Source organism: Colletotrichum spaethianum (genome assembly GCF_022836535.1).
Source record: "Colletotrichum spaethianum MAFF 239500 DNA, contig07, whole genome shotgun sequence".
Lineage (NCBI taxonomy): Eukaryota > Fungi > Ascomycota > Sordariomycetes > Glomerellales > Glomerellaceae > Colletotrichum > Colletotrichum spaethianum.
In genome coordinates this window covers 500,679-526,278 of record NW_026054777.1, presented here as the reverse complement: position 1 = coordinate 526,278, position 25,600 = coordinate 500,679, and the positions used below count along the sequence as shown (strand labels likewise).

General features: G+C 55.1%; 4 protein-coding genes across 4 annotated transcripts; 2 read left to right on the top strand and 2 right to left on the bottom strand.

Annotated features, from left to right (window-relative positions):
- Positions 1-347: 347 nt before the first annotated feature.
- On the bottom strand, positions 348-1,886 carry ColSpa_03565 (RecQ-mediated genome instability protein 1; the record flags this gene model as incomplete). Its single annotated transcript, XM_049269777.1, has 2 exons — positions 348-1,351; positions 1,421-1,886. The coding sequence occupies 2 exons, from the start codon at positions 1,884-1,886 to the stop codon at positions 348-350; spliced, it is 1,470 nt and encodes a 489-aa protein (XP_049125734.1).
- A 3,836-nt stretch (positions 1,887-5,722) lies between these two features.
- On the bottom strand, positions 5,723-7,567 carry ColSpa_03564 (protein FMP25, mitochondrial; the record flags this gene model as incomplete). The annotated part of the gene is made up of 1 exon (XM_049269776.1): positions 5,723-7,567. The coding sequence occupies one exon, from the start codon at positions 7,565-7,567 to the stop codon at positions 5,723-5,725; it is 1,845 nt and encodes a 614-aa protein (XP_049125733.1).
- A 470-nt stretch (positions 7,568-8,037) lies between these two features.
- ColSpa_03563 (conserved oligomeric Golgi complex subunit 3) lies at positions 8,038-10,539 on the top strand (the record flags this gene model as incomplete). The annotated part of the gene is made up of 5 exons (XM_049269775.1): positions 8,038-8,145; positions 8,215-8,516; positions 8,567-8,906; positions 8,958-9,896; positions 9,946-10,539. The coding sequence occupies 5 exons, from the start codon at positions 8,038-8,040 to the stop codon at positions 10,537-10,539; spliced, it is 2,283 nt and encodes a 760-aa protein (XP_049125732.1).
- A 10,511-nt stretch (positions 10,540-21,050) lies between these two features.
- ColSpa_03562 (frequency clock protein) lies at positions 21,051-24,042 on the top strand (the record flags this gene model as incomplete). The annotated part of the gene is made up of 2 exons (XM_049269774.1): positions 21,051-21,351; positions 21,407-24,042. 2 exons carry the CDS (start codon positions 21,051-21,053, stop codon positions 24,040-24,042), a joined length of 2,937 nt encoding a protein of 978 aa, XP_049125731.1.
- Positions 24,043-25,600: the final 1,558 nt, after the last annotated feature.

The following is a 25,600-nucleotide window of genomic DNA, read 5'->3' as shown; positions in this document are numbered from 1 at the left end:
ACAACATCTCCTCTCCCAGAGGGAGTGAGCTCTTCATGACCCTCCTGGGGAATATCCTCAAACCCGTCCTTGATGTACGCGGTGTCACCCCACCCAACGTAATCGTATAAATCCCAAACCCAAACTCGTGGGTTTATATGCTGTCCGCCTCCAAAGTCGCATCTGTTTGCCTCCCGAAAAAAAAAAAAAAAAAAGGAAAACGCCCGGTTATGCTGCTTGCTTTGGTACAGTAGGTTAAAGTTACAAATGCCATGCTGCCACAGTCTCTCGATTAATCATGGGTTTGCGTCTATCCTTCCCCCCCCCGACAAGCGTCTTGGGTGTCAGGGGTTACTCGGCATGTCTCGTTAGTCAGTCGACGGCTCCTCGACCTCGAGCCTCTTAGCCGCGGGTTCGCGGTCGCCGTCGCTGTCCTCAACGTCGTACTTCTCCTGCCACAGTTTGCGCAGCACCTGGTACAGGAACAGATACTGCGACTCGGCCTGGACCATGCTGCGGCGCTGCTCGCGTAGGACGTCCACGGTCGCAAAGATGAGATCGTCGCCCTCGCCGTCGCCGTCATAGGCGTCGAGCGCGCCCTCGTCCAGCTCGCGCATCATGTGTTCCAGCGTGATGAAGGTCCCCGTGCGCCCAACGCCGGCGCTGCAGTGGATGATGCGCGGGTTCTCCGGCGTCGTGTTGTACTCGCGCGACAGGCGCATGAGCGTGAAGAAACTCGCAAGGTCATCGACGGCGGGAACACCAAAGTCGGGCCACTTGGTGTAGAAGAGGTGCCAGATTACGCGGTCCTCCTCCTCGTCGCCGACGCGCAACAGGAGCTTGCGAACCTCGATGGCGCCGTCCTCCAGAGTGGTGAGTGAGTCGAAGCTCAGCGTAGCGCTCCAGCCGTCGTTCCAGCCGTCCAGCTCGTTGATTGTCCACGGCCCTTGCGTCTCGTCCAGCGGTAAGTAAGGGAAGCATTTGACCTGGTTACTCTCGAAAAAGCTTGTCAGTTGGACAATGACAACGGGGGACGTGAGCTGCTCCGCAACCATGCGCCAGACGAAGTCCACCGAGTTCTCAGTCGGGCCCTGCATCGCGATATATCGCAAAGGAGGGAGCTCCTTGTTCGAGGGCGAGGAGAGGGATATGGTCGAGGCGTTGACGTAGTCGAGCTCCTCGGCGGGCACGCGCAGCTTTATGCGGTTGTGGTTCCAGGGCTTGATGTTGAAATAGCGATCCTGCACGCCCCTGCGCAGGTCCGTCTGTTTGTAAGAGCCCCATTTTGTGTTCTCGTCGGCGTCGGGGGCGAGGCCGGCTGCCAGGCGTTCGCGTTCCAGCCAGACGAGCTCCTGGAACTTGTTTTCTAGATCTGCAGGAAACCCAGCAGTTAGTTCCCGCCTTACGCCTCTACGTCTCCGAGGCGGCGGAGGTCTCGTACCTGGTACAGAAAGGTCAAGGAAGGCCGGGATCCTCGGTTTCGGCCTGGTGCTTTCCTGACTGTTCTTTCCCGACGACGACAACGACGCGGCAGAGTCGTCTTTGCTGCCGCTTCCGCTCCCATCCTTGTCCTTCTGTCTCGACGATGCCGGGGAGGAGGTGATGCCGTCGTGGGAGACGATGGCGGGCGGTGTTGGCGACAGCGGCAGAGAGGCCGCGGGAGGAGACCGCGCGCGCTTGGCCGGGCTGCGCAGGTGGAGGCCGCGGAAGGCAGATTTGCGCAAGCCGGGCTTCGTCGGGGTCGGGGACCTGCCGCCGGTGACGGTGACGGTGGTGGTGGTGGAGGAGGGGTAGATCTGCTGGGGGGGCTGTTCGTCGATGCCGTTTCGGGAGGGAAGAGTCTTGACGTCTGTCGTGGAGATTGTTGGGATCTTTGGTTTTCTGCGGAATTTGGGGAGGTGGTCCATTTTGGGATCTGCAGCAAAATAGGCTGTTGTCGCACGGAATGTGACGATGGGGTGTAACACGGCCGGGTTCGATGCAGCAGGGGGCCGACGAGGCGAAATTCGATAAAGGTGAGGGAGGATGGAGTTTGGCGACAGCGAGGTTGGCGACGACGAGATGGTACCGGGCGGCGGGCGGCGTGAAAGGTTGGTTATGTAGGCTGGAATGTCGTCACAGTTTCGGGTGGGAAGAAAGAAAAAGGGTGCGCCGGCAGCCTGCAGGAAGCTCCTTTCTTTTTTTTGGATATAGGGTGGCCCAGCAGGACGGGGAGCTGCAGCCAGCGAGATCAAACCAAGTTAAGCGCGGGTTGGGGTAGAGAATGTCGGGCTTTTGACGGGAAATTCGTCGTTTGATTTGTTGGCTCAGCTGGGCGACCGAAGGGAGGCGGAATGAGGGGTGAGGAAGGGTGGCTGAAGGATGGAGGGAGGAGGAGGAGGGCGCGGCCGTCGTTGATGAGTTATGAAGCGAGGGGAGGGAGTGGTTGCGAGAGTATTTTGTGGTTGGTGTGAAGAGCGCAAAGAGTGCACCGTCCACACGGCCGAGACAAGAACAGAGAGGATCGGAACGAAACGTCGAGATATGGAGAAGTATTGTTCCCGGCGATCTAAAGTGGTCGCATGGATGGACCTCGAGGGGTGGGACTCTCAGCTCGTGCGTCACGAGTCGGGATTTGGCCGTGTCACTCGGAGGGCACGTGCCGAAGGTTGCTACCCGTCAGAAAGGGACGGGCTAGACAGGCGTGTCAGGGTGAGGTAAGTTGAGGTGTGGTGGGAGATGAATGTTCCAGGTCGGGTATCGATATCGAAAGTTTCCGACAGAAGGAGGAGAAGAAGAAGAGGAGGAGGAGGGGGAAGGGCAGAAACAGATTATTAGGTTAAGCCCCCGGGCGGACGGGAGGAGGGAAGGGGCTCGGGTGAGAAATTGCCACGATTACAAGATGGTAGAATTTTTGATTATAACACACACAAAAAAGGCGGGTATTGATGACCAAGAGGCTCTACTTTCACTTCTCTCGCTCTCCCCGGGACGTGACGGCTTCTCCCCACGGCGGAAGGCGACCGATAGCAGCCAAGAGAAAACGAAGAAGAGGAAACGTCGAGAGGAGAAGGGTGAGGGGACTCGAGTGTCAAGATGAGGCTGTCGGGTGGCATACGGGTGGGCGATATCACGAAAAAAGAGAGCAAGGGACCAGAGGGAAATAGGAGGGGAAGGTCTCGACGTTGGGAAGTTCCTTGGACGAGACGCCCGCCCGTTGCAACGTTCTGTTTCCGTGCCGAGAACAAGAGAGAACGGAACGCGACGTAGAGCATGTGGATGATTGGGCGGCAAGGGCTCTGGCTCTGGCTGGACTCGATGGGACGCGATCTTATGTCCATCTCTGGCCGTCTGCCCCGACGAGTCCAGGGACAGGGCATGGGGGGCGGTAGGGTCAGGACGGGGATGACGATGGATATCTGGAATGAGTGGATGTGTGCAAGTTCGCCTGGGCTACCACAATCTCGGGCAGTGCGCACGGATGGTAGTCTTCTGGCTCTGCTCTGGGTTGCTTCAACCATTTGGGCCCTTGGGGGTGGGGTTTAAGCTGCGCAAGGGAAGGGGAAAGGGAAGGGGGAAGGGGGGCCATGCCTTGTTTAGCCTCCGCCCTGCCGCCGCGTCCCGAGGAGCTGGAAGCCCACCCAAGTAGGTAAAGAACTGCTTGCTCGCTTGCCGCTTGCTGGCTGCTTGCTGCAGAACGAGGCAGCCCAGGCAGTCAGTTCCCGGTGCAGTGCGTTTCGGCGCAACGTGAACGTCGTCGCCCTCCCTTCCCCTGGCGTTCGAAACGGAAAGGGGTCCCAACGGTGGGAACGTCGCCAGCGCCGCGAAACGGTATTTTGACTCGCCGCGGTCGTGGACGGGGCCGGGGGCCATCTTCGGAAGAGGCCCATGCCGCTCCGTTGGGCAGTTTAGAAAAGGAGAAAGAAGAAGAAGGGTAAAAAAAAACTCATCAGAGAGCCCTGTCGCCAGCTGACGTGTGTTCTCGTGATGGACCCGGCGCCCAGCTGGGACGAGGCTTCAACCCACTAGGCCCCCCGGGGACCCAAGGTTTGGAGCCCAACCCCCGCCGGAGGACCGCCGGCGCGAACGGGGGTTGTTGTTGTCTCCTTTGGAGGCCCTTTGGAGGAACCACGCGAACGGGCGCGTGTGCCTCGCCAGTCGAGCTCCGAGATGCTCCCCCTTGGTCCGGTGCCGTGCTGTACATAGGAAACCTTGCTGTTGGGCGAGCTTCGCAGCGTCATTTGGAGACTCTTGCCAATGGCCATGAGGAGCTATTGCTGCGTTACTATGTACTGACCTGTACCACATGTCGAAAGCCAGCTTCTGTCCAAGGAGCCTGCGGGCCCTTTCCCCCCCACCGACGCAGCACAGGTGCGTTCGCTGACGGGTCCCCGTGCGTAGGATGCCGATTGCGACTGCGACTGCGACTGCGACTGGCTGCGGCTGCGGCTGCGGCTGCAGCTGCAATTGTCAAAAATGCAATACGCCTCCCGTCTCATTGCACGTGTAAGGTACTGTAGCAGCAGCACAACAGTACCTAGCCAGGCCCCCGAGTTGGGGGGCGTACTATGTATGTATGTAGTTTAGGACGCTAGCGTCCAGGATGCCGCTGCACCTGACCTGCCTACCGTACCCTCCAAGTCCCTCCCGCCTCCCGCCCTCCCGTCCTCTCCCGCCCCCTTCGTCCTCGTTGTGCGCCAATCATCTAGCTCGGTCATTCGCCGAGCTAACCCTACCATGCGTGACCAGATTGAAACGCCAACCGCCAGCGAGCGAGGAAAGCACGCGCCCAGTGACTCGGAACGTGAGCAGAGGCAACTCGTCCGTTGGCGGCCGTCTTGCCTTTATTGCCGTGTGTCCCAAACCGAACACACGCAGGTGTGCCGGTGTGATCGGATCTGGGCCACACGCCGGACCTTGTGGCCGATAGGAGGTAGTGTAGCTGCTGACTCCCCTACCCGATCCGTATTCCCCTCGGGTGACAAGCTTCTGGAATAACGCCATCGAAACCCGCCACTGCCAACCCGGCCCGCCAAGCACCGATTCCGTTGCACCGTGTTTCCATCTCGGCGAGTCTCGTCCTGTCTGAGTTTGATCTGTCTTACGTAGACTACCTCCGTAGGTAGGCAAGGCGCCCCAGGTCAAGCGCTTGAGGATCCAGGGTATGGGTTCCTCGACTACCTGCCTGCCTGCCTACCCAGCTCCTCCCGAGCTTTTTACACTTCCCGACCTGGACTTGAGCCGTCCGGAAAACACGCGCAGGCGGTGGGGCGCGCCGCTGTTCTCGAACCGCTGCCAAGCAAAGGACGGGCTTCAGATGATTCACGTCTTGTGCCAGGCGACCATTGGGGCCCTCGCCCTTTCGCAAGGGTCCATGTGACACGCAATCCGGTGGACAGGTGCCGTAGAATAGGAGTAGAATTCTTCTTGCCAAGCCTCGACGGCGTGACCGCGCGGGAAAATAAAGGGATATACCCGAGGTTGCGTGAGAGCGTCCCCCGTCGTATCGACGAGATCCTCTACGGCCGTTTCGTCTCGGCTTCCGCCCGGAGAGCCTTACAGCTCTCCTTCACAGGCTCTCTCTCTCTCTCTCTCTCTCACTCGCTCGCTCTTTGTAAAATTACAAGGTTATATCCTGACAATATCCTCCGGGATACCTAATAGTACAACATCTTCTCCACATCCCTGGTTTGACAGAGCTCAGCGTTTCCTCTTCTCGTTCAATGGTGAAACGTACACAGCCGCCCGGCCTCGTCGTCCGCGACTAGACCGCCGAGTAGGCGGCCGTCACGAACCGCCCGCACTCTACCCTCTGCTCCAACGTCACCTTCCTGCCCTTGCCGTCCTTGCCGAGCCGGACGGTTTGCCGAGGCGTGAGCTGGAACCGGTGCACCTCGCCCGCGCGGCCCATGAGCGCGTCGCCCGCGCCGCCGTCCAGCGCGCCAATGTACGTCGGCGTGTTCAGGTTGCTGCGCTTGCCCGTGCCGAGCTGGTAGTGTTCGTTGCCACCCCAGAAGAGCACGTCGGCGCCCCAGTTGGTGTCGTTGTCGGAGCTGCGCGTCGTCGCGCCCGTCCGCGTGACGTTGTCCATCGTCGCCGACGCGTGCGTGCTGCCCACCGTGACGTTGGACAGCCGGATCGGCGTCATCCTGTTGTTCTTCTCGTCGAACTCGAAGAGCGACGAGAGCGCCTTGACCTTGGCCGGCCCCGGCGTGACGTGCGTCCACTTGCCCGTGCCGAGCGCGCCATAGACGCCCTGCCCGCACGCCCAGAAGTCCGCCGTGACCTTTGGCATGCGCCGCGCCGGCGCGACGTCTCCGCTGACGGTTTCGCTACCGCTTTCCGTGGCGTCCACGGTGAAGAAGGTGTTGTTTCCTCCGGCCGCGATGGACGTGATCTTCGGGATGAGTCCGGTGTTGGCGTAGAGCTTGGCCGTGTTCAGAAGAGACGGCGCGTCAACCGTTTGGTATGTCAACTCGGCCGGCAGTCCGAGTTGCCCGTACGTGTTGTCGCCAAAGGTGAAGAGCTTGCCGTCCTTGGTCAGGGCAACAGAGTGGAAGTCGCCGGCGGCGATCTTGGCAACGTTGAAGCCCGAGAGACCGGTGATCTCGTGAGGCTGGTCGTAAGGCCCTGCCGGACGCGAGGTCCAGCTCAGACCCGGGACGCCCATCTGGCCCTTGGAAGGGAACTCGGCCGTGCTGGCGGCGGCGGAGAAGACGCGTCCCTTTGAGGTCAGCAGCAGACTGTGCTGCAGGCCGCTGCTGATGTCCGTGACCTTCTCACCCCAGGCCAGGTTCTTGGGCGTCAGGTCTCTGAACTTGACCGACTCTGATCCGCCCGAGCTCCAAAAGGGGATCCAGGACGACGACGACGACGACTGCTGCGGTTGTTGTAGCGACTGCGAGCCGGACACCAGGCCGCTGCGTGACGCCGGGACCGAGTATACCGATCCGCTGGACGAGAGTGCAATGATCCGGTCGTTGGAGATGGCAATCTTGGAAATGTCCTTGCCCTTGAGCGTCTCAACAGGCGATGGGTCGGTGTTTGAGAAACCCAGGCCCCATTGCACGAGATCGCCCTTCTCCGTGACGGCAGCGCCAAAGTCCTGGCACAACTTGATGTCCCGCAAAAGCTTCCCATCGAAATACTTGATCCTCCTCGGCAGCTTGACGACGGTCTCCTTGGATTGCGGGTCGATCACCTTGCCCACGTTGGAGCCCCAAGCGTAGACGCCGGGGTTCTCCCAGCTTTGTTTGACCTGAAGATGCTGAGAGCTAATGAGGTCGCGGTTCTCCTCCTTTGACAGTGCCTCCTTTCTTGCCTTTTCGAACTCGATTTCGGCCTTTTGGTACTTTGTCTTGCGGGGCTCAGCTTCCTTCTCGGCCTCGGGGCTGAAGAACTGCTTGAGAGGCCCGTTGAAGTAATCGTCGGCGTAGTACAGACCACCCGCGGTTCCTGCCGTGAGAAGCAAGGCGGTGGCCTTCCCCAAGCCCGACTTCTCACCGGGTCGGCGGGGGCCGGAGCTGGCATGGCGGCGGACCACGGCGGCGCATCTCTGAGCTGTAAGAGACGCGCCAGCGTTGCGCGTAGCTGTTCTGCAAGCCTTCATCTTTTCAAGGCTCACGAGAAGAAGCGATTGGAGAGATGGCTGTGGAATTTGAGATATGTTGAGACGAGAGCATTAAAAAACCCACTGATAAAACAAACCACTTGCGTAAGGTGGTGGTGCTGAGGTGCAGCCGGGACGTTCGCTGACAGGTCGTGAGGTCATCCACGAAAACTAAAACTTCGATTCGCCCAGCACTAAATCTAGACTCTAAAAAGACCCCTGACCGTGCATGGGACCGTGCGCCCCGCAGCGGGTGAACATGCGAACCCCACTTTCGCAGTTCCAGCCGGCCGCAGTTGGGGCCAATGATTTTCCGCCCAGTTTACGCGAGGTGAGAGCTGGCTGAGCTGTCCTGGACGGACCGGCGGGCGCGTTTTGGTGGGAACATCGACCGGCGCCAGACCGGACAGGATCTCGTTGCGTCAGAGCTTCTCGCCCACGCCCCCGGACAGCTCTCGAGGGTAGCCACGATGTACGACGACTCCTGGTACAGCTTCGTGCCAGACGTGGCCAAGAAAGCCGCCACGGCCGCCCAGGGAACTCACCGCCGCAGAGAGTCGCTATTGCAGCAGTCCAACGTGAGCTCCAAACCACCCCCACCGTCTGTCTCCCTCTGGACACCTTGCTAACAACTGCTACCATGACAGGGTGTGCCACAAGCTTCCGGTGCACCAGAGGCTCTTGACGAGATCTTCGAAGACATTGAGAACCGCAACACCCCTCCCGAAGCGACTGTGCTCCGCCGCGCAAAGTCATACTCCGACTTCTACCACGTTGTCCGAGCTCAATTGGCAAAGGACGAACAGAAGAAGAAACGCAGACGGAGGAAGGACAAGACATGGGATGCGTTGGATATTGCGGCCGAGATTGCCCACTCCAAGACCGGCCCTCATCCGGTCCTTGGCCTGCATGGGGATGAATTGCTCGAGGCTAGTCAGCAAGAGTATCTGTGAGTTCGAGCGGCTTGCTGTAGAGAGGCGGTGCTGACCCTCAGACTAGACTCTACAAAGACCAACTTACGCTCACCGAACGACACCTCGACACGCTAATCGACGACACAAACGCAGCGCTGAAGCTCTTGACGACGCTGTCTGAGTCGTTCCAGTCTGTAGAGGCGCAAACGAGCTCATTCCAATCTCAGTGCGAGGATCTCCTGTCTGAGCAGCACCGACTCGAGAAGCTGGCAGACGAAGTGGGCACCGATCTCCATTTCTACGCATACCTCGACAATGTCTCCAGGAGACTCAATGCCCCTGGCGCTGGGCGGTTGGTGGACGATGACTCTTTCGGCGAGATCTTGAGAAATCTTGACTCCTGCATAGGGTTCATGTCGCAACACGTAGGTGCTTCTGCTTTACGCTTGGGAACTGGGACTGACAGACAATACTAGACCGATTACCGCGATGCTGAGTCCTATCTTGCTCGTTACGAATCCTTGCTCACCAAGGCACTTCATCTTCTTGAGGTCGGCTTCACCAATCGCTTAGACAGTATATCATCCGAGATCTCTGGCCAGATCGCGGGAACAAAGTCCGAGGCTACTCGCCATGCGGTTGCGTACGGTCGTTTCGAGGGGATGATCCTCGATTCGTACTCATTGATCCCCAATATCCACAAGGTAGTGAGCAGCGTGTATGATCAATACGGCCTTCCCATCACTGGCGTTGCCAAGGACATCTACTCCAACACCACAAGCAATCTCTTCAGCTCTTATTTGAGCGTCCGAGATCGTGACTTGAAGCCTATTGTGCAGCATGATCAGGACGAGTTCAAAAAGGAGATCAAAGACCTGTCTGTTGAGACGGCCTCGAGGAATTACATCAAGCAGAGCTATGAACGCGCTTTCAACGAGGCCAACCTGTTTGTCAAGATATTTGGTCTGGATCTGCAGTGGAGCTCTGACCCGAACTCGGCCTACGGGGTCCTCAAGTCCAACCAGAGGTCTCTGGTCAACCCGGCAAACCTTGTGCAGATAGCCGCAAACCTGCAGTCCGCATTGCAGACTGCAGACTTGGACACCATCTGCAGTGTTGTAGGATGGCTGACCAACGAGTATCTCGTCCTTGATTACGACGACGAAGAATCACCTTTTGCGCGCCAGTGCCGAGAGCTTAGCGCCAGGCTGCTGACGGAGCATCTCTGGGTCTTCACGGATAGTGCGTTCGAGGCAGAGATTACGAAGACAGTCGCAAAGGCCGTCGTCAAGGACGAGACCCTTACCGTCGGGCCCGTCATCAACGGCGTCTCATCCTCGAATGCCTTTCCGCCTGTCAAACAAGCCCTCAAGCTGCTGGCCATGTACGACCAAGCCATGCCCAAGGAACGAAGCGTAAGTTGTACTCATCCCTCACACGCCTTCTAAAGCTGACATTCAGTAGCAAAAGAACAGCCAAGTCGTTTTCAAGATCGTGCGGGAAACCATCCAGGTCCTGCAGCGTGCAGAAGCCCGGATCAAGTCAATCAAAGCCGGCACGGATGCTGATTTGTTCATGGTCAAGAACCTGCTCATCATCAAGAACGAGCTCGTGTCCCTCGAGATCGGCGACATACGTGGCGACGCTGCAGCCATGCAGCACTTCGGCCACATCTGGGATAATCTGAGCCCCCAGAGCTGGGTAGGCTTCGTCAGCAACATCATCGGCGGCTCCCTCTGGTCGCGCGGCGCGCCGCAGCAGCCATCCGTCACGGCCAAGACGCTGACGGTCGAGGACATGAGCGAGCAGCTGGACGAGCTGCTGAGGCAGTCCATCGTTGCCTTCACCCAGCGCTGGGGGAAGCTGACGAATGATGCCCGCGCCAGGAAGACGGGCGTCAAGCCAATCGGCAAGGTCGAAAAGGAGCTGGACGAGGTGCTGCAGAGGGCCTTTAGCAACCAGCCCGAGGTCATTGCGAAGCTGAAGGAGGCTATCCAGATCAACGCGCAGGCGCAGGAGGCGGCGCAAGAGGAAAAGAAGGGAATCAGGCGGTACTAGCGGCTCGGAAGCCGGGGTTGATCCATGGTCTACGTGCAAAAAGGTCGATATGCAAGGCTTGTCATGTTGTAGACGTAAACTTCACTGCCAGACGGGTGGCTAAGTATATTGAGGTGGGCAGTTAACGACTAAATGATTACCATTAGACAGCAAGACATTATTTCTCCTTGTCCTTTGGGGTTTTGCATGAGTCACGATCAGTAGTTTGTAGTACGTGATGTTGTCCTCTATTGCCACTTTCGTTCATACACCTCTTCCTTGAGCACATCATCCCCGCATCATTGATCTAGGTAGCAACAGCAGACGTCGGCAGGTCATCAGAAGGGCGCCGAGCGGTTACACACTTGCCTCGCTCGTTTTCTAGCTCACGGACAGCATCGCAGTTCCGCAGTTGACTTCACGGTGCTCGAGAATTTCACCAACATAATTCCAGCTCTGCTAAATCCTAGAGACCTTTGCTACCAACGAGGCAGAGATTCAGTCAGTTCAAGTATCGCAACTTGTCGTTGGAGCTGCAAGCATCGTATGCTACAAAGACCGATACATGATTCTTCGAACAGGTGAGGATGGCAACGATCTCCTGCCTAGTCTGTCCTGAGTTACAGTAGGCAACCGACTTTCGCATCGTCTGCAACATTGGAATCGCAGAAACACTGACTTGAGCTTGGACTCATTCGAATTGCTGTTCTCTTGATGTAATCTTGTTAAGCATATCGTTACGCTCAGGAGAGGGTACTAGACTGCGAAGACCAGGAAATCTCTAGCTGAAGGCCTTGGGCTACTATGAATGGCGAGTGCCCGAGTATGAATTCCACGATCGATACATCAGCCTCTCATACACCAGGAATAACGGGGCTCAGTAACCGCGAATAGCTGCTCGCCGTGACATTGCTCAGGCTCTCCCACTTTCAGAACCCTTGCTGGCATGCTTTCTCAATGTACAGATTTATGGTTCCAGAGTTCAACCTTGAAACACCTCCACAAGAATCCACCGGAGGACACGACAATACTTGCAATAAAAGATCACTCCGAGTCAGCTCACCCGTCTCGTGAACTCGAAAGATCTTCATAAAGCGTTCCCAAAGCTGACCTTAGTCTCCCGTAGCTCAAGGTTCCGGAACAGGAGGAAGGGAAGAAGCGCTCGAGGAGGTTAAAGCTCTAGTACCGCGCTCACTCCCCAAGACACAGAAAACTTGATCACAGACCAGCCTGTGCTATGTAACTAGAACGTCCACCCTATTCTGCGCCTCAACGTCAGCGGTTCATGCCTACAGGATTGCCTGGCATCCCACAGGACGGCGGGGTTTGTCAACGTGTGTCCTTCTGAGGTTATTGTTGCCTCGACATAGGATGGCGGATGAAGCATGACAGGGCCTGTGCCGTCGGCTGTTAATATGGGGAAATCGGCGCAAACTTCATTGAGAGGTTAGTCAAACGTGCCCACGATCAGTCTGCGTCCTGTTTTGTAAGGTTATGGCTGACTTGGCGATATCGTCTACTGGGGCCATGAGGAGGTCTCCTTAGATCGCGTGTGGGAAGGGTTCAATCATGATTGCGCTCAATAAGCAGACTACGACGCCATCCCTACCATGACCAAGTTCCGGACACATAGGAAGCATAGCTAGTAGCTCCGATTCACATAGAGAAGAATTCACTTTTAATCTCTTGTATACCATGCTTGACGTATTTGGTATGATTTTGAGGCAGTAGACTCTTCTATCAATGTTCTTCCCTGCCCTAATAATTGTGATGCCCAATCCGGTGGCAGCCCAGGGCTCTGGGAGACCGTATGCAGCGTGTGAGTCACCATTCACAATACCATCGATGTGCACGGCTCCGCTATTTCTTCAGAGCAGACCGACCGAAGTCCCGTTTCGTCAGTTCCGCGGGTTTGTAAGCTTGGGCTCGCCGCCGGGGAGCAGGGTAGAGCGACTATTGGGCTCATGCGTTGATGTTTGAGCTACAAAGACGTTTCATCAGGGCAGTGGCTAATCTCGATGGAGAGTCCATTTTATTAATTGGGTTTAGCCTTCGAAATATCGTCGATACGATAGCTCTGACGGCGGTTTGGAGTGGCAATTACATAGAGAGCTTCGACGTTGAGGTGACATCAAATTTACCTGACAGGGTTACCTGACAGCTGGGCATGTATCTTTTTTCGGAAGTGGAATGTATTATTGTCAGGTCTATGCTCTGGAGTAATTGTTCTGTTCCAGCCCTTTCACAAAGTTGATGCGATTCAGAAATATGCGTAATGAACAACGTTGGGGTAAGCTAGAGACATCATGCTGGGCAACTTGAACGAGGGAACGTCGGTCTTTTCTGTTGTATTGTAGATAAAAAGACTCTGAGTCCCTGGTGTCCTGGTAAAGAGGTAGCTGATACTCACCGTAGCAATCGCAGAAACTACAAGAACGGCAACAGAGTTTTGTTGGTCAGCATACTTGACCCGATGAATACGATACACCCATGTACATACTACTGCCTTAGCATTACTGCAAGAAACGACGATCGGGCGTGTGCAATAAGGGCTAATCTCGTAGGCATTATGCCTCCAGTACCGAGCTTCACTTCTAGAGTTTCCCTAGCAGACCAGAGTGGTTGCTAGTTTGATGACTAGAAGGCTCCATCATGGATCTGGGGACATAAAGAGGCATGCGACCCGGCTGAAAGGGATCCTTTACGACACGCTTACACACGTCAACCATACGTCGATCATCGTCCTGATGGTAAAAGCTAGGAGTCATAGGTGTAAGCTGTCTGGTATCAGCTGGGGCGGCACCGTGATAGCCATGATGATAAGCCTCCTTAAAGATCGAAGCATGCTGAGAGAGAGGCCAGGTGCCCAAGTACTGCCCTCATCGTCCGCTCGATTGACGCAAGGCCTCAGAAACTGCCGCCGATGGGGAAAAAACATAAGCTTTCTATGTGTTGTTTCAGCATCCAGGTGCCATCGTCTCTGCCTCCCCCCTGTTTGTGCATGGAGGATACGTGAACGGGCAATGGACGACGGAGACAGACCGAAGTCTAGGCTGCTGCTGGCGCCTGAGGATAAGAACAAACCAAACACTTTAGGCAGCAAAGCGTATCATCGTCACCATAATGGTATACAGTAAGCAAGATCATGATGGAGCAGTTGGTCAACAACGTTGTCGCAACCCCCGGACACCCTCACAAGCGGTCCTCACATCTGACTGAAGATTAAGACCTCACACCACGTCACTCCTGGATAAGGCTAACCGAACAATATTCACGCCGAGCAATTCCCTCTAAAATGCTGCCCTAGTGTACTTTGTGTCAACATGCGTTCAGTCAGCGTGTCGAAGGGGAGCAAAGCGTGTATGATTATGGCAACTACCAGTGTGCTCTTACCCAAAGCACTAAGCATGAGATTGGGGCATCTCTCAAGCCCTAAGCAGCCGAGTTAACCCAAGTAATGGTACTTGGTTTCCATGTCGTTTCTCTTCTCCACGCGCGTCACCGAGCTTCATATTTAGGATTTTGAATGTGGGCCATGAGAGGGTGCTGCTTGTCTTATACTACTGTCTATTGTAGCCAATCTTTATTTGAAAAGGAGATGCAAGCGGCGGGGCCTCGAGTCGTGGTATGTACGCTACATGAAACCAAGGCTCGACAGAGTATGTAGTCAACGCTCGACATTCCAATCCGCCATCAATACGGCTAGTACGATGGGTCGATGGCATAGAAATTCGCGCATGCCTCTCTCTAAGGCAACCAACTCCTTCCAAAACAGTAGCACGGAAAATATCATGGGACACACAAGGCTGCAAGTCCGCGCTTTGCGTTTCTTCCCGCTGCCCTGTTCGTATCCTGGTATCAAGACCTGTCAGAGAGCGAAGCCCATACATCTTCCCTCTGCCGCATAGCGGTTATCGATCAGCGCTAATGTTCAAAATCACCTACAAGACGGCGAATCGCGGTCGTGAAGAGTGGGCCCGGCTAGCAAACTGGCCAGGCCGAGCCGCTCGAATTAAGAACAGGTAGCCACTGCAGCTAGTCCCCATGAGAGATTCTCAATAGCCCCAGACCATCGAAATGTGCTTTTGCTGAATTCGCGGCAGAGCGTCCCTTTGAATTTCTTGATGGAAGCGGGGTTTTCGACATCTCAGGTTCTAGCTAAACTCCCGCTTGCGAGACACGTTTACCAGCCTGGGCTGTTCCACCTCTTCACGGTGATTCCCTATAGAACGCCATGGCAGTTCCTCGACTCTGGCATGCCTTTCTGTTGCTGGCCCAGTCAACCCATAAAACTAAACTAGGAGGACTGTGGTGTTATCGGCAAGCACACCTCTCGTTAGTAAAATGCCCAGGGTTTTCGGATCCGCACACAAGGGCCCACGGTCTGTTATATCTCTTGACTACGAAGAGCCCAAGCCGCTGTCAACTGCGGTTCCACTCTGCCGGAGACCTAGCTCCGGCATGGGTACCGTTCTTTACTCGATTCTGTAGTTTGCACCCCCCCCCCCCCCGCCAGCCGCACGTGGGGTGGAGAGAGATCCCACTTGCCTTGTTGTCGATCAGGGACACGGCGGTCCAGAAGATGAAACTTCGGAAATGCAGGCAGGTAGAGGGCATCTAGAATTGTGCTGCAGAGACATAAATGAAGACAAGATACCTACCTGTACACCACTCTCATCTTGCATGATGACACTTAAAGGATCTTTGGCGAACGAACGTAGGGTTGTGCTAACCCTCGAGGTCCCCCACCAACACTGGTTGGTACGAGGGTGTACCTTCTACACCAGCGCGCATGGATGAGACGTCTCGTCAAACTACAGTCTTGGACATATGTGTAATCCTATTTTGACAACTTCCGCTCGGAAGAGTCCTCTCCATTTGAAATGCTTAATCAGAAAAGCTATTCTTGTTGTGCGGCAAACCTGTTAGAGTTGCAACAGGAGGTAGCTAAGCTTTATAGCGCCTACTGAAAGCAAACAAGCAAACAGGTTTATTCGCGTTGCGTCGTTGTGATGGTGGGACCAACAGTACAGTAGCCGACAGGCTTTGAGGGCGTATGCTGCAAGATCAGCTCCTTTGCCTCTTCGGTCTTGTCAAGGTTACACGGTCAATGGGATGGGACTCAGGGAAAGTGGCCCTGTGGCAGTGTGCGAAACATCGTCGCCGAATCAGCACGCTTGCCGTCCATCCCCCACAAAGTCCTGTCCTTCCAATAAGGCAAGCCGATTGGACAGGGTGTCGCGTGTGTATAGGTACCACTGTATAGCGTTAGGGATTAACCTCCAATCCTTGGAACTGTTCCTGGCCCGGCTGTAGACGTTACTTTTGTGGTCAGATTAGAGCCACCCCAAGCCAAGCTCCGGACTGGATGGAGCCCACGAGACAGGCCCTTTGCTACGGAGCAAGGAAAACTGTAGAGTCGGGGGCTGTTTGACATATGCGGCTGATGAAAGATCGAATCAAATCCTTCCGGATCCTTGAGATCGGGGGTTGGACCAGCCGCAAAATGAACGATAAGGCCGGCAAACTCACAAGCGCTACAGGCCCTCTTGAAGAACTCTCTGGGCACTTAGCGAAAGGGAGGCGTGGGTCCTGGCGCAAGCATTGCTGTAAAGGGTCTGGCTGGATGACCCCCCCCCCCACCCCCCCCCCGGCTCGAGGCGAAGGGCGAATAGCTGCGACAGCTGGCGCAGTGCGTGACCGTTTGCCAACCAGAAGAGAGCTGACAGGACTCATCTTGGCCCCACGTGCTTCTCGTACGTAGCTAGGCCCAGGAACAGCTTGCGGTCAATCCGACGATGGCCGCAAGGGCATCAGGTGGGAGAGATCTTGCCGGAGGACACGCGGCTAGGCAGCATCGCCCAGGTCGCATAGAAGGGGTTTCCCTTTGTTGCCAGGGTTGAGCACGGCGTGCATCGTTTAGGACACACTCCCCTCCATGTCCAGCGCGTGTGATGCCCGAAGGCCTGGGTAGGCGAATCCACATCGATGGCAGGTACCGGTCTAGATCTGACAGATCCGCATCGAGCTGAGATGCGAAAAACGCACCTCGAGAATGGGAATCTGTCGAATTGCGCAGGATGATCTGGATCACGAATTTGTCAGAGGGTGATCACCTCCGCCTGCACCTTCTGTTGGTCTGTGACAAGTGGCTGAGATAGTCGATCAAGGTGCGGTCGAAGGAATGCGATGAAGGCGCGGCAACGACCATGCAGTAAGGGTCCTATGTGCCCCCGATTCACACTAGCAACGCGGCTCGTAGAGATCGAAAGGCGAACCTTAAGTCGGAGGTATAAGAATTGAGTGCGTGATTGGCTGGATTCTCTTAGCGGCGTCTTTACCCGAAGTGGTGGCCGGAAACTGGTGGCCGGACCCTGAACGGGGTCTCCACGCGGCGAGCCGTTCACTCTGTTTTCTCCGGCACCGACCGACCTGACCTGCCGATCGCCTGGCCCGGCCCCATCCAAGCTGACTGCCACCTTTCGATGCCCATCGTTTTACAACGACACACCGTCAAACAAGTTGCTGAAGCTGGCATTCGCCATACGTGGCCAGCCTTGGTCGGGTCTGTTCGTAGACGGCCAAGGGCGCACGGTGTCGATGCAGCTCAGCCTTGATTCTCGCCACAGTGGAGCGCCATGGAAGCCGGTAGAAATTGTGGATTGCGGGGCCCATGAGAAAACACAGCATAGCAGCGGTGACTGGTGCGATATCAGGAGTACCACATGCGAAGTGAAGTACTATGTAGATAGTGACCTTCGCGCGCTTAATCTTGGTGAGGCGAGCCGAGGGCGGGGGGCAACGAATGAATGGCGGGCTATGACAGAAGGTCAGCGGAAAGTTCTTCATCTTCAACCACCTGGACGGGGTAAGTAGATACACAATGACGTATAGCAGTGCAAGGGTACGCCTGCCGATCAATTTGCAGTGATGGAAGAGAGGGGTTGGATCTGACGAATGGAATATCGCTTGTGGAGACGGATATGACTCCGTAGCCTTTGATTGGCTCGAGCAGCACCTGTGAACCTGGGTCGACGGGAAATGGAGGTTTAAGGGTTTTAGGGGTCTGGGGGCGTGCCCCGAGGAAAAGGTAAGAGACAATCTTGAGATTGACAAGTGATGGGCGTGAAAATGGAATCCATCGTTTTCCGGGTTGACGAGGGGGGAGTTGCAGCGATGAGCCGATGCAAGTGGCTTTCTCGCGAGGTGGGTGCCGACATGCAACATTGGCCGAAGCTTTTCCTGCTGCAAGCTCGTGTCACCAGGGGGGAAAGAAAGCTGTTTATTATGTTGTTCTCCTGTCGCATCGGCGATGAGACGGCCAGCATAAGGGCGAAATTGGCGCTATGGTTGTGAGCCGATATTGACCCGAGTAATAAGAAAGGGAAACGGTCAGCTGATTTGGTAGGTCGGCGTAGTCGGTTGGCGGGCGAATAGTTCGATGACAAGGCAAAATCAAGATCGCGGCTCTCGGGATTGCGGGTTCGCCTCAGCATGACTGGCCGTTTCGCGGCCCGTGTGGTGCTTGACGATTGGCTGCACGGTGTGTCCCCCGGACACGGGGATTCTCCGTTGACGAATGATGGGTGGACGAATGCGACATTCTTCGGATGAATGCACCGTGTGCAGGCTCACAAGAGCGAAGGTCCCGTGTACTACGCTGTAGACACCGACACCCAGCTGTGCTCTCTGCCCTCCTTGCTCCTACTGGGCGCGGTCAGCAGGCAGACGCCGAACGAACGCGCTGGTTGCCAGCGTGGACCCTACACGGTATGCTCCAAAGTCAGTTCGTTCGATATTGGGGGGCATCGTTAGCCTTTGTGCGCCGGCTGAAGATCAACTGGTTAGACACCGATGGCGACTCAAGTGGATGCAACATCACACCCGTTTTTGGCCCGCAGGACGTCCATAACGCAGCAGGAAGACGAAGCCGACGCGACAGTTACGGTGGGATTGGCGTGACACAAGCTGGCACTAGGCCGGCCTGGGCTTGGGACTGGGATGGGTTGGAGGGGCTGTTGCCAGAAGAAGCCCCAGCATGTCACTCTGTCTCGGTGGGTTCGGTGGGAACCTCGCTGGTTGTTCACCGACAGCTTAGCTGAGCCTGGTGCTGGAACGCATGCACAGACGGAGGGACGGAGGGACGGCGTCAACCGCGGCGGAAGGGTGACAAAATGGCTTGAAAACAAGGAATGTAGTTATTGAATCACCACGATCGAGTCGCAGCTGCCTGTGAGGTGGAGGTTTGCCGGGTCTTCGCAGGATCACGTAGCCAAGCTGGCTTGCAAACAACGGCAAACCGGCTTGGCTCTCCCAGCTGCCAAAATCCACCTCTGTGCTGGGCCGACGAGAAAATCGACCGACAGGATTCGTGCATGCGAGCCCGACTAGCAAGCAGCAGGAAGGGAGGCACCAAACCACGGACGGACCGGGACCTTGTCAACTCGTCGTGGCTGGCAAGCTGGTACTACTAATTAGTATGTATCGCATCCGGGGTCAAACCAGGCAAAGTAAAATGGGTGGATATTTGGGTTGTTTTTTTTGCCTTTTTCTTCTTCCATAGTCCCTTCCTCTTTCTTTGCCTAACCTGCATTCTCGTCTTTCCCGATGTGATGCGCGTGATGTGATTGTCGGCTTGGTGGGCATATGCGGCGGTTGAGAAATTGAATTTGGGGGTGGTGGCACTGTGCATAAGAGGAATGTGTGAATGAGCCCCCTTCCCCAAATAAAAATAAAAACCGCCAAGGAGGCAGGAGGTCCAGTCGTCGGATCGTCAGCTGTCGAGAGGAATGGAAGGCTCAAAAGGCCTAGGTGCGTCCATCGTTCGTTCCTGCCCTTGCCGCGCTGCAGAGGCAAGAGGCGAGCCACACCCGAGGTCTCCTAAAGCCACACCCCCTCTCCCTCGATTGACTCTCGATCCCGAGAACCCTGCCACGACCTGGAGATCAGACCAAGCAGCTTCCAAGCTGGTGTGGGGCCGCACTTGCCTGCGCGTGGGGAACTGGGCTAGACCTCACGAAACGTTTCGCAACCTTGAGATTCGATGTCCCTCCGCCCTTTTTCTGAACACCCTCCAGATGCACACCACGGGAGGGTTTTCAGCATCGAACGAGAGAGGACGTGGACGTGAGCAGCCGTGTTGCTGTAGTGCCCTTGCCTTCCACCTTCCAGCCCCAAAAGCCCCTCCCCCAATTCAGATCGTCGATAGCCCCCGGGTCGAGGGTGTGCCGTCCGTACGGTTTTCAAGGCTTTTACGGCCTACCACCAGCTCTTGGCCCAACACAGATTGGCCCTGTATTGTCCGATTCTGTTCGAAGCCGGAGGGGGCGTGGAGACCCGTTCGCATCTCATCCCGCCGACCAGACCTGCTGTTCTTCTTACCCTTCTTCAGTTTTTCGCCTCTCGCAGGTCGATATTTGTGTGCAACAACGACGGAGCAAGCCCAAAATCGCATTGGCTTCCCTCCGATTTCCTTGTTGCGCTTTGCGCATTTCCGACTGACATATCGAATTTCGCCCGTCGAAATCGGCACCCAAACGTCCACCACGCAAACACCACGGTCCACCCGCCGCGAAGCCGCTCAAACCAGCTCAATCGTCGCAAGATAACCGCTTCTCCTCTCCTCGTCCCCTTCTTCACAACGCTCTCTGACCCCCGCGCCGACACTCAACTCACCTTGTGATCAGTGGTCGGCTTCTCTTGTTGCCGTATGACTTAGCGGCAGAGTCGGAAGGGCGAACGTGCCCTCTCATTCATCTTCGCTCACACTCGAACGACGGACACGAATTTCTTCACTGCAAACCCCACCGCAGTCCCCACTTACTGGCTTAACAACAATTGACACTTTACTTCACGGCGAAATAAACGACCTTGTTCTACTGGCGACGACAACTGAGCAGATCGACTGACCGAGAGCGGTTGCTGCCCATCAATCCAGCTCACTCACGTTGTTTGCATCTTCGCAGTCCACCTACGCGTTCATTGGGCTCCCTTCAACTCGATCAAATCTTACAGCTGCACGGAAAACGCTCGTGTATCGAACAGAAAGCGGTTTCCCCGATAACTAAACCCCGTGTTCTAAAGTCGTCTGTGGTGCATCCTTTTCCTGTCATTGTAGGTGCTACCCTCTCTCACAGTGTCGACTTCTGATGGGGGCTTTCGTCATACCCGCCTCTCAACCTTCGATCGATCGATCGATGTTTCAGCCAATCACAGGCCACGACTACGCTCGACATATACACCCTTCGACCTCGACCTTCTGAGGGTCTTGTTGTATTGAATGAAATTCAGATGCTGACTAGTCTTCAACCTTTTAGTAATACATTCGACTTATGCTATTGCCCTCAACAAACAATAACCAAATATACTCATCAACCTTCCACTCCAGTGTGGGAAACATCGATACAACGGCGGCCACTACGGAAATCAGAACTTCTCCGACCGCTTGCTGCATTCGTCGCCCTTCACATAGTAACTCTAGTGCCAGTTCCGATTATCTTGGTTTAGCCAGACAACGTCTTCATGCCGCCATCATGTCTGACGCTCACCACACATCCCATGGTACGCAGCCGCCGACGTCGCCGAAAGGCCATCCGTTACCGCGCCGGTCGTCCCCCGAACATTCTATAACCCTGCGACACCACCGTTTGGCTCGCGAGGCGAGTGAAAAGGCCGCATCGAAGCGCGCTGCTGTGGCAGTCAGCCCCGGGTCATCCTCTTCACCACATAGGCAGTCATCCGGCGAGAGTCACAACACTGGACCCAGTGACCCCAAGAAATGGTTCGACCAAAGCAATGAGAACCCTACTGCCTTGTATTCTCAAGGAATGGACGGTGAGACAGTGAAAGCCCAAGATTCTTTCGCAGCAGAGGCTAATGATGTGTCCAGTCGATCCTCCGTTTTTCCAAAGAGAGAGCGATTCATCCAACGAAGACAATCTGCAGCCCAACAGTTACCCTACGCATCTGCAACCGCCCCTACCAGGCAATCTCAAGCCGAGTGCCACACATAGTAGCAGTGCCGATGATTACCGGAGTGTTATCGACGACTTGACTGTCGAAATCAAGAGGCTTAAGGATGAGCTCAAACGATACAAACAGAAGGGACCTGAAATGATGAAGCGAGACAAACTGTTCGAGATCAAGGTTCACGGGCTTCCGAAACGCAAGAAGAGAGAGTTGGAGAGCACCCTTCGCGACTTCGCATCAGGGCTGGAGAGCAATACCCCTAGTGCCGAGGCCTCGTCTCGAAAAAAATCCAGACACGCCGACCGACTGGAGTCTGGATCAGGATCAGCTTCCAAACACACATCCTCGACGTCAGGATCTAACTCTAGACCTGTTGATTCTGCGTATGCGTCAATGTCAACCGGTGCCAATTCATCAGGAACTTCCTTTATGCGACCTTCAGCCAGTTCGAGGGCCAAATCATCGGAGCAAAAGGTGGAGAATTACCTCAAAGACATTCCCGAAGGGCTCTATCCACGTCACATGGTCTTGACGGATAAAGACAAGAAGAAACTGATTGTTCGTCGATTGGAGCAAATTTTTACGGGGAGAATCAGCGGCCGGAGCCTGGCCCGGAACCAACCAAAGTCCTCTGCGAATATCGCCTCCTACGCTCCCATTATGGTGGAGCCAGCAACCGGCAATACTACCACCACTCACGGACCATCCAACGTACCCATGGGCTTCCACGAGCCTTCTAGAGAGGCACGTATCTTGGCGTCCGAGGAGAACAAGAATTTGGTGAAAGAAAACGAGTCTGCATCCAATTCGAACGAAGATCAATTAGACGCCGGCGGCAACTCGGCGGCTACTGGCACATCACCTCCGGACCCGCTGCTACTCGAGCAGCGTCCTACCCGGCCGCTTGACCTTGATCCGGACCGCAAACAAAATCCCTCCGCAAATATGGATTACATCCGTCATCTCGGACTGGCCCCACCCCATCTGACAGGTCTCGCAACACACGAGGATGTTTCTCCGGATGCTGATGGCTGGGTTTATTTGAATCTGCTCTGCAACATGGCGCAGCTGCACATGCTCAATGTTGCACCCGACTACATTCGCAACGCCGTCTCCGAGAAAAGCACCAAGTTCCAGCTTTCGCCTGATGGGCGCAAAATCCGATGGCGCGGAGGTACTGAAGGGACGAAGTTCAGCAGCGACAGCTCAGGGGATGCCTCTCAGAACAGTCGTTCGGAGGAATCCGATGTAGAGGCTGAAAACGAGCACACGAAGAAGCGCAAACACCGACAGGTATCCAGGAGTGGATTCTATTCTTCCTCCGCAGGCCAGAATGCATCCGACCAATTGAAACTGAGCCACAACATCTCATCCGCTGACAGCTTCCACTATAAGCCGTTGTTTGTGCACCAATCATCCTCAGCTGAGCAGACTTCTCTTGACGACTCGAGCTCCTCTTTTGGTGTCGGCGATGATAGTAACAACGGAGAGTCACGATGGGGAAATAGTGGTTCAGGATCGGCCCGGCGAAAGCGGCGTCGTTTGGATGGTGCCATCATTTACTACAGTGGTGCCCCCTTCTGTATGGATTTATCTGGAGACCCTGGAGACGCATCTCCTTCGTCCTACTTGACATCCACTGGCCAGAATCAACAGTCGTCGCCTAGAACCGAGACCCCCGAAGCACTGCAGCGCACGGAATCGGGATCGGCACTTCCCTATCGCCCCTTGATTGAAGGTAGAAGAGCACCGAGTGTGGCAGTCGCAACAGAAGCGGGTTCCGACGATAGCGAGATGGACATTGAGGCCGATTTTACGTGGTCTGATGTCCCTCAGGACGCCGCTAGCAGCAAGCTGGATGCTTGTGGTCTGGGTGGAGTCATCCCAGACGATCATTTTGTGGTCGTTGCTACCACAAAGAGACCAAAGAACAGCACGAACCCTAACACTTTCAAACTCGACGCCAAGGATGTCGCCAAGATTGTCGACAGGATTACATCTCCGCTGGTATCTTCAGCCCAGGTCGGGCTTTACAAGCCTAAGTCCAAGAGTCGATCTCCTGTCAACATCGAGTACACGTCCAGATCTGTCGAGAAGTTGAATCCCACACCCTTACCGCCTCCGGGTATGTACTTCTCCTTTGACAGCGACACTTCCGACACTTCCGATGAAGACGACTTTGAATTAGACGACGAATCGAGTGTATCGATTAGGAAGCATGGAAACCAGGTTCGCATCTCTACGTTTGAGAATCAGTATCCGGATGATGCAGATATGTCGAGTGGAGATGAGGAAGATGTTGAGCCGGATGGTGGAGATGAGCCGGTGGACGAATTGAACGATGAAAGTAGCGAGGAAATCAAGATTCCTATCCTACCTCGCGAGGTTCGCCGCGCCAGCAGCAGCAGTGCTGTCGCTGCAGCTGGAACGGCTAGAAGCTGTAGCAAGAGCTTGAGTGCCGAACTTCCTTTGGCTTCGGGCAGTTCGGTCGCCACCGCTGGCGGAGCTGAAAGTGGCTACAGTAGTAGTCGCGAGGAAGAGAGTGGTTTAAGTTGAAGTTCTGGTCGCGAACAGTGCAGGTGATGGACGACGACTGGGTTTCGAGGCAATTTTGTTCGACATGACACAATTTGCATTGCAAGGCGCCTGGGTTTTCTTCATCACGAGGGATGAATTTGCACAAGAGATATCCCACAGTTGGACACTGCATCATATTGTTATTATTTCTTTGGTTTCGGTCCGAGAGCATCACGAGCGGAAATTGGGTGTTGGTTTACAGCAGGTGAGCTTCAAATAAGTGTCGAGAAAACACATAACAAAAGTTTTCAAGGGCGAAAGGGTGGTAGATATCTACTACCACAAGGCGTTTTGGATAGCGATGATATTTCGCAACATAACAATGATACCCATTTCCGCACATTACAGGCTTGTTATAATTATCAACGTAGTGATTGAACCAACTTTCAGCGACTTAAAGAAGAGCCTCCTGCAGCTACAGGCCGGTCTCTGCATGGCGTCCAAAGTTGATCATAGGCGGCGTGTATGCTCCTCGCACTTTTTGTCAACTTGCGTTGCCTGGCAGAAAGTAATACTAATTCCAACTAGGAACCTCCAAACCCTCAAAGGAGGCTACGTTTGGCTTTTTGTTTTGTCGCCGATTACTGGCTAATCATGATATTCGAGACGGACCAGAAGAACTCTTTGCAATGAAGCCATGGTTGACAAGAACTCCTGCCGACGACTGTTCATCAGATCGCGAACCGAGAAATAGCCGGTCTGCCCTTGAACTTGTTGATCTCCCAAAGACTTTCTTGATGTGATACAGCAACTCCTGCTGAATGAGTATCTCCAACCACGACCTGAAATATTTTTGCTATTCTGTTTGATTTGGTCATGACATAGTGCAGTGGCTTTTTCTACGCCCTCAACCCGGATACCAAGGGCCTCTCCTACATCGCGTGAGCCAACTAAATAGTTTACAATACAGCAGATGCACGCCTTGATTTATCTAGACTGTATGTTGAGTCCTGTATCCAAAAAACAAAACAAAAAAGCCTTTTCTTTAACTAATCACTGCCCTTGATCCTCAGACCCGTTTCCAAAGTCGACATTGAGTTACAGGCCTCCCTTAGTATGCTGGTGGTGATAGAGCTCATCACTATGCAGCAATTCATGTTGACATCGTGTAATCATTAATGAGATGCTTTGTAACAAGGAGTTATCTGTAACACATCTTCTTGGTCCACCTAAAGGCAGTGCCGCTGGTGTCATGTTTTTCGCTGGGGGCGTCTCTCGCCTGTGCCTTGTTGGATCGCAACGCCTTGCGATCAGCCTTGTCTCGTGTCCCTGGAGAATCCAGGTCAGTTGGTTGGGTTCCTGATGGCGGCAGCGCTTATCAAAGTAGCCCCCCACGCCCCCTGGTCAATTCTGTAACACCAAGACATCTCTGAATGCCTGCAAAGACCAACAACAAGGCCTAGGGGTAGCCTTCAAGAATGTCTGCGCCTTGCAAGAGACAGGCGACCGCTGTTGGGTTGGCGTGGGGGAGTCGCAGAGCGAGCAGGGAGGTTTCCTGAGGCCTCCTCTGCTGAATACTTCTTGTGGAAGCTTCACC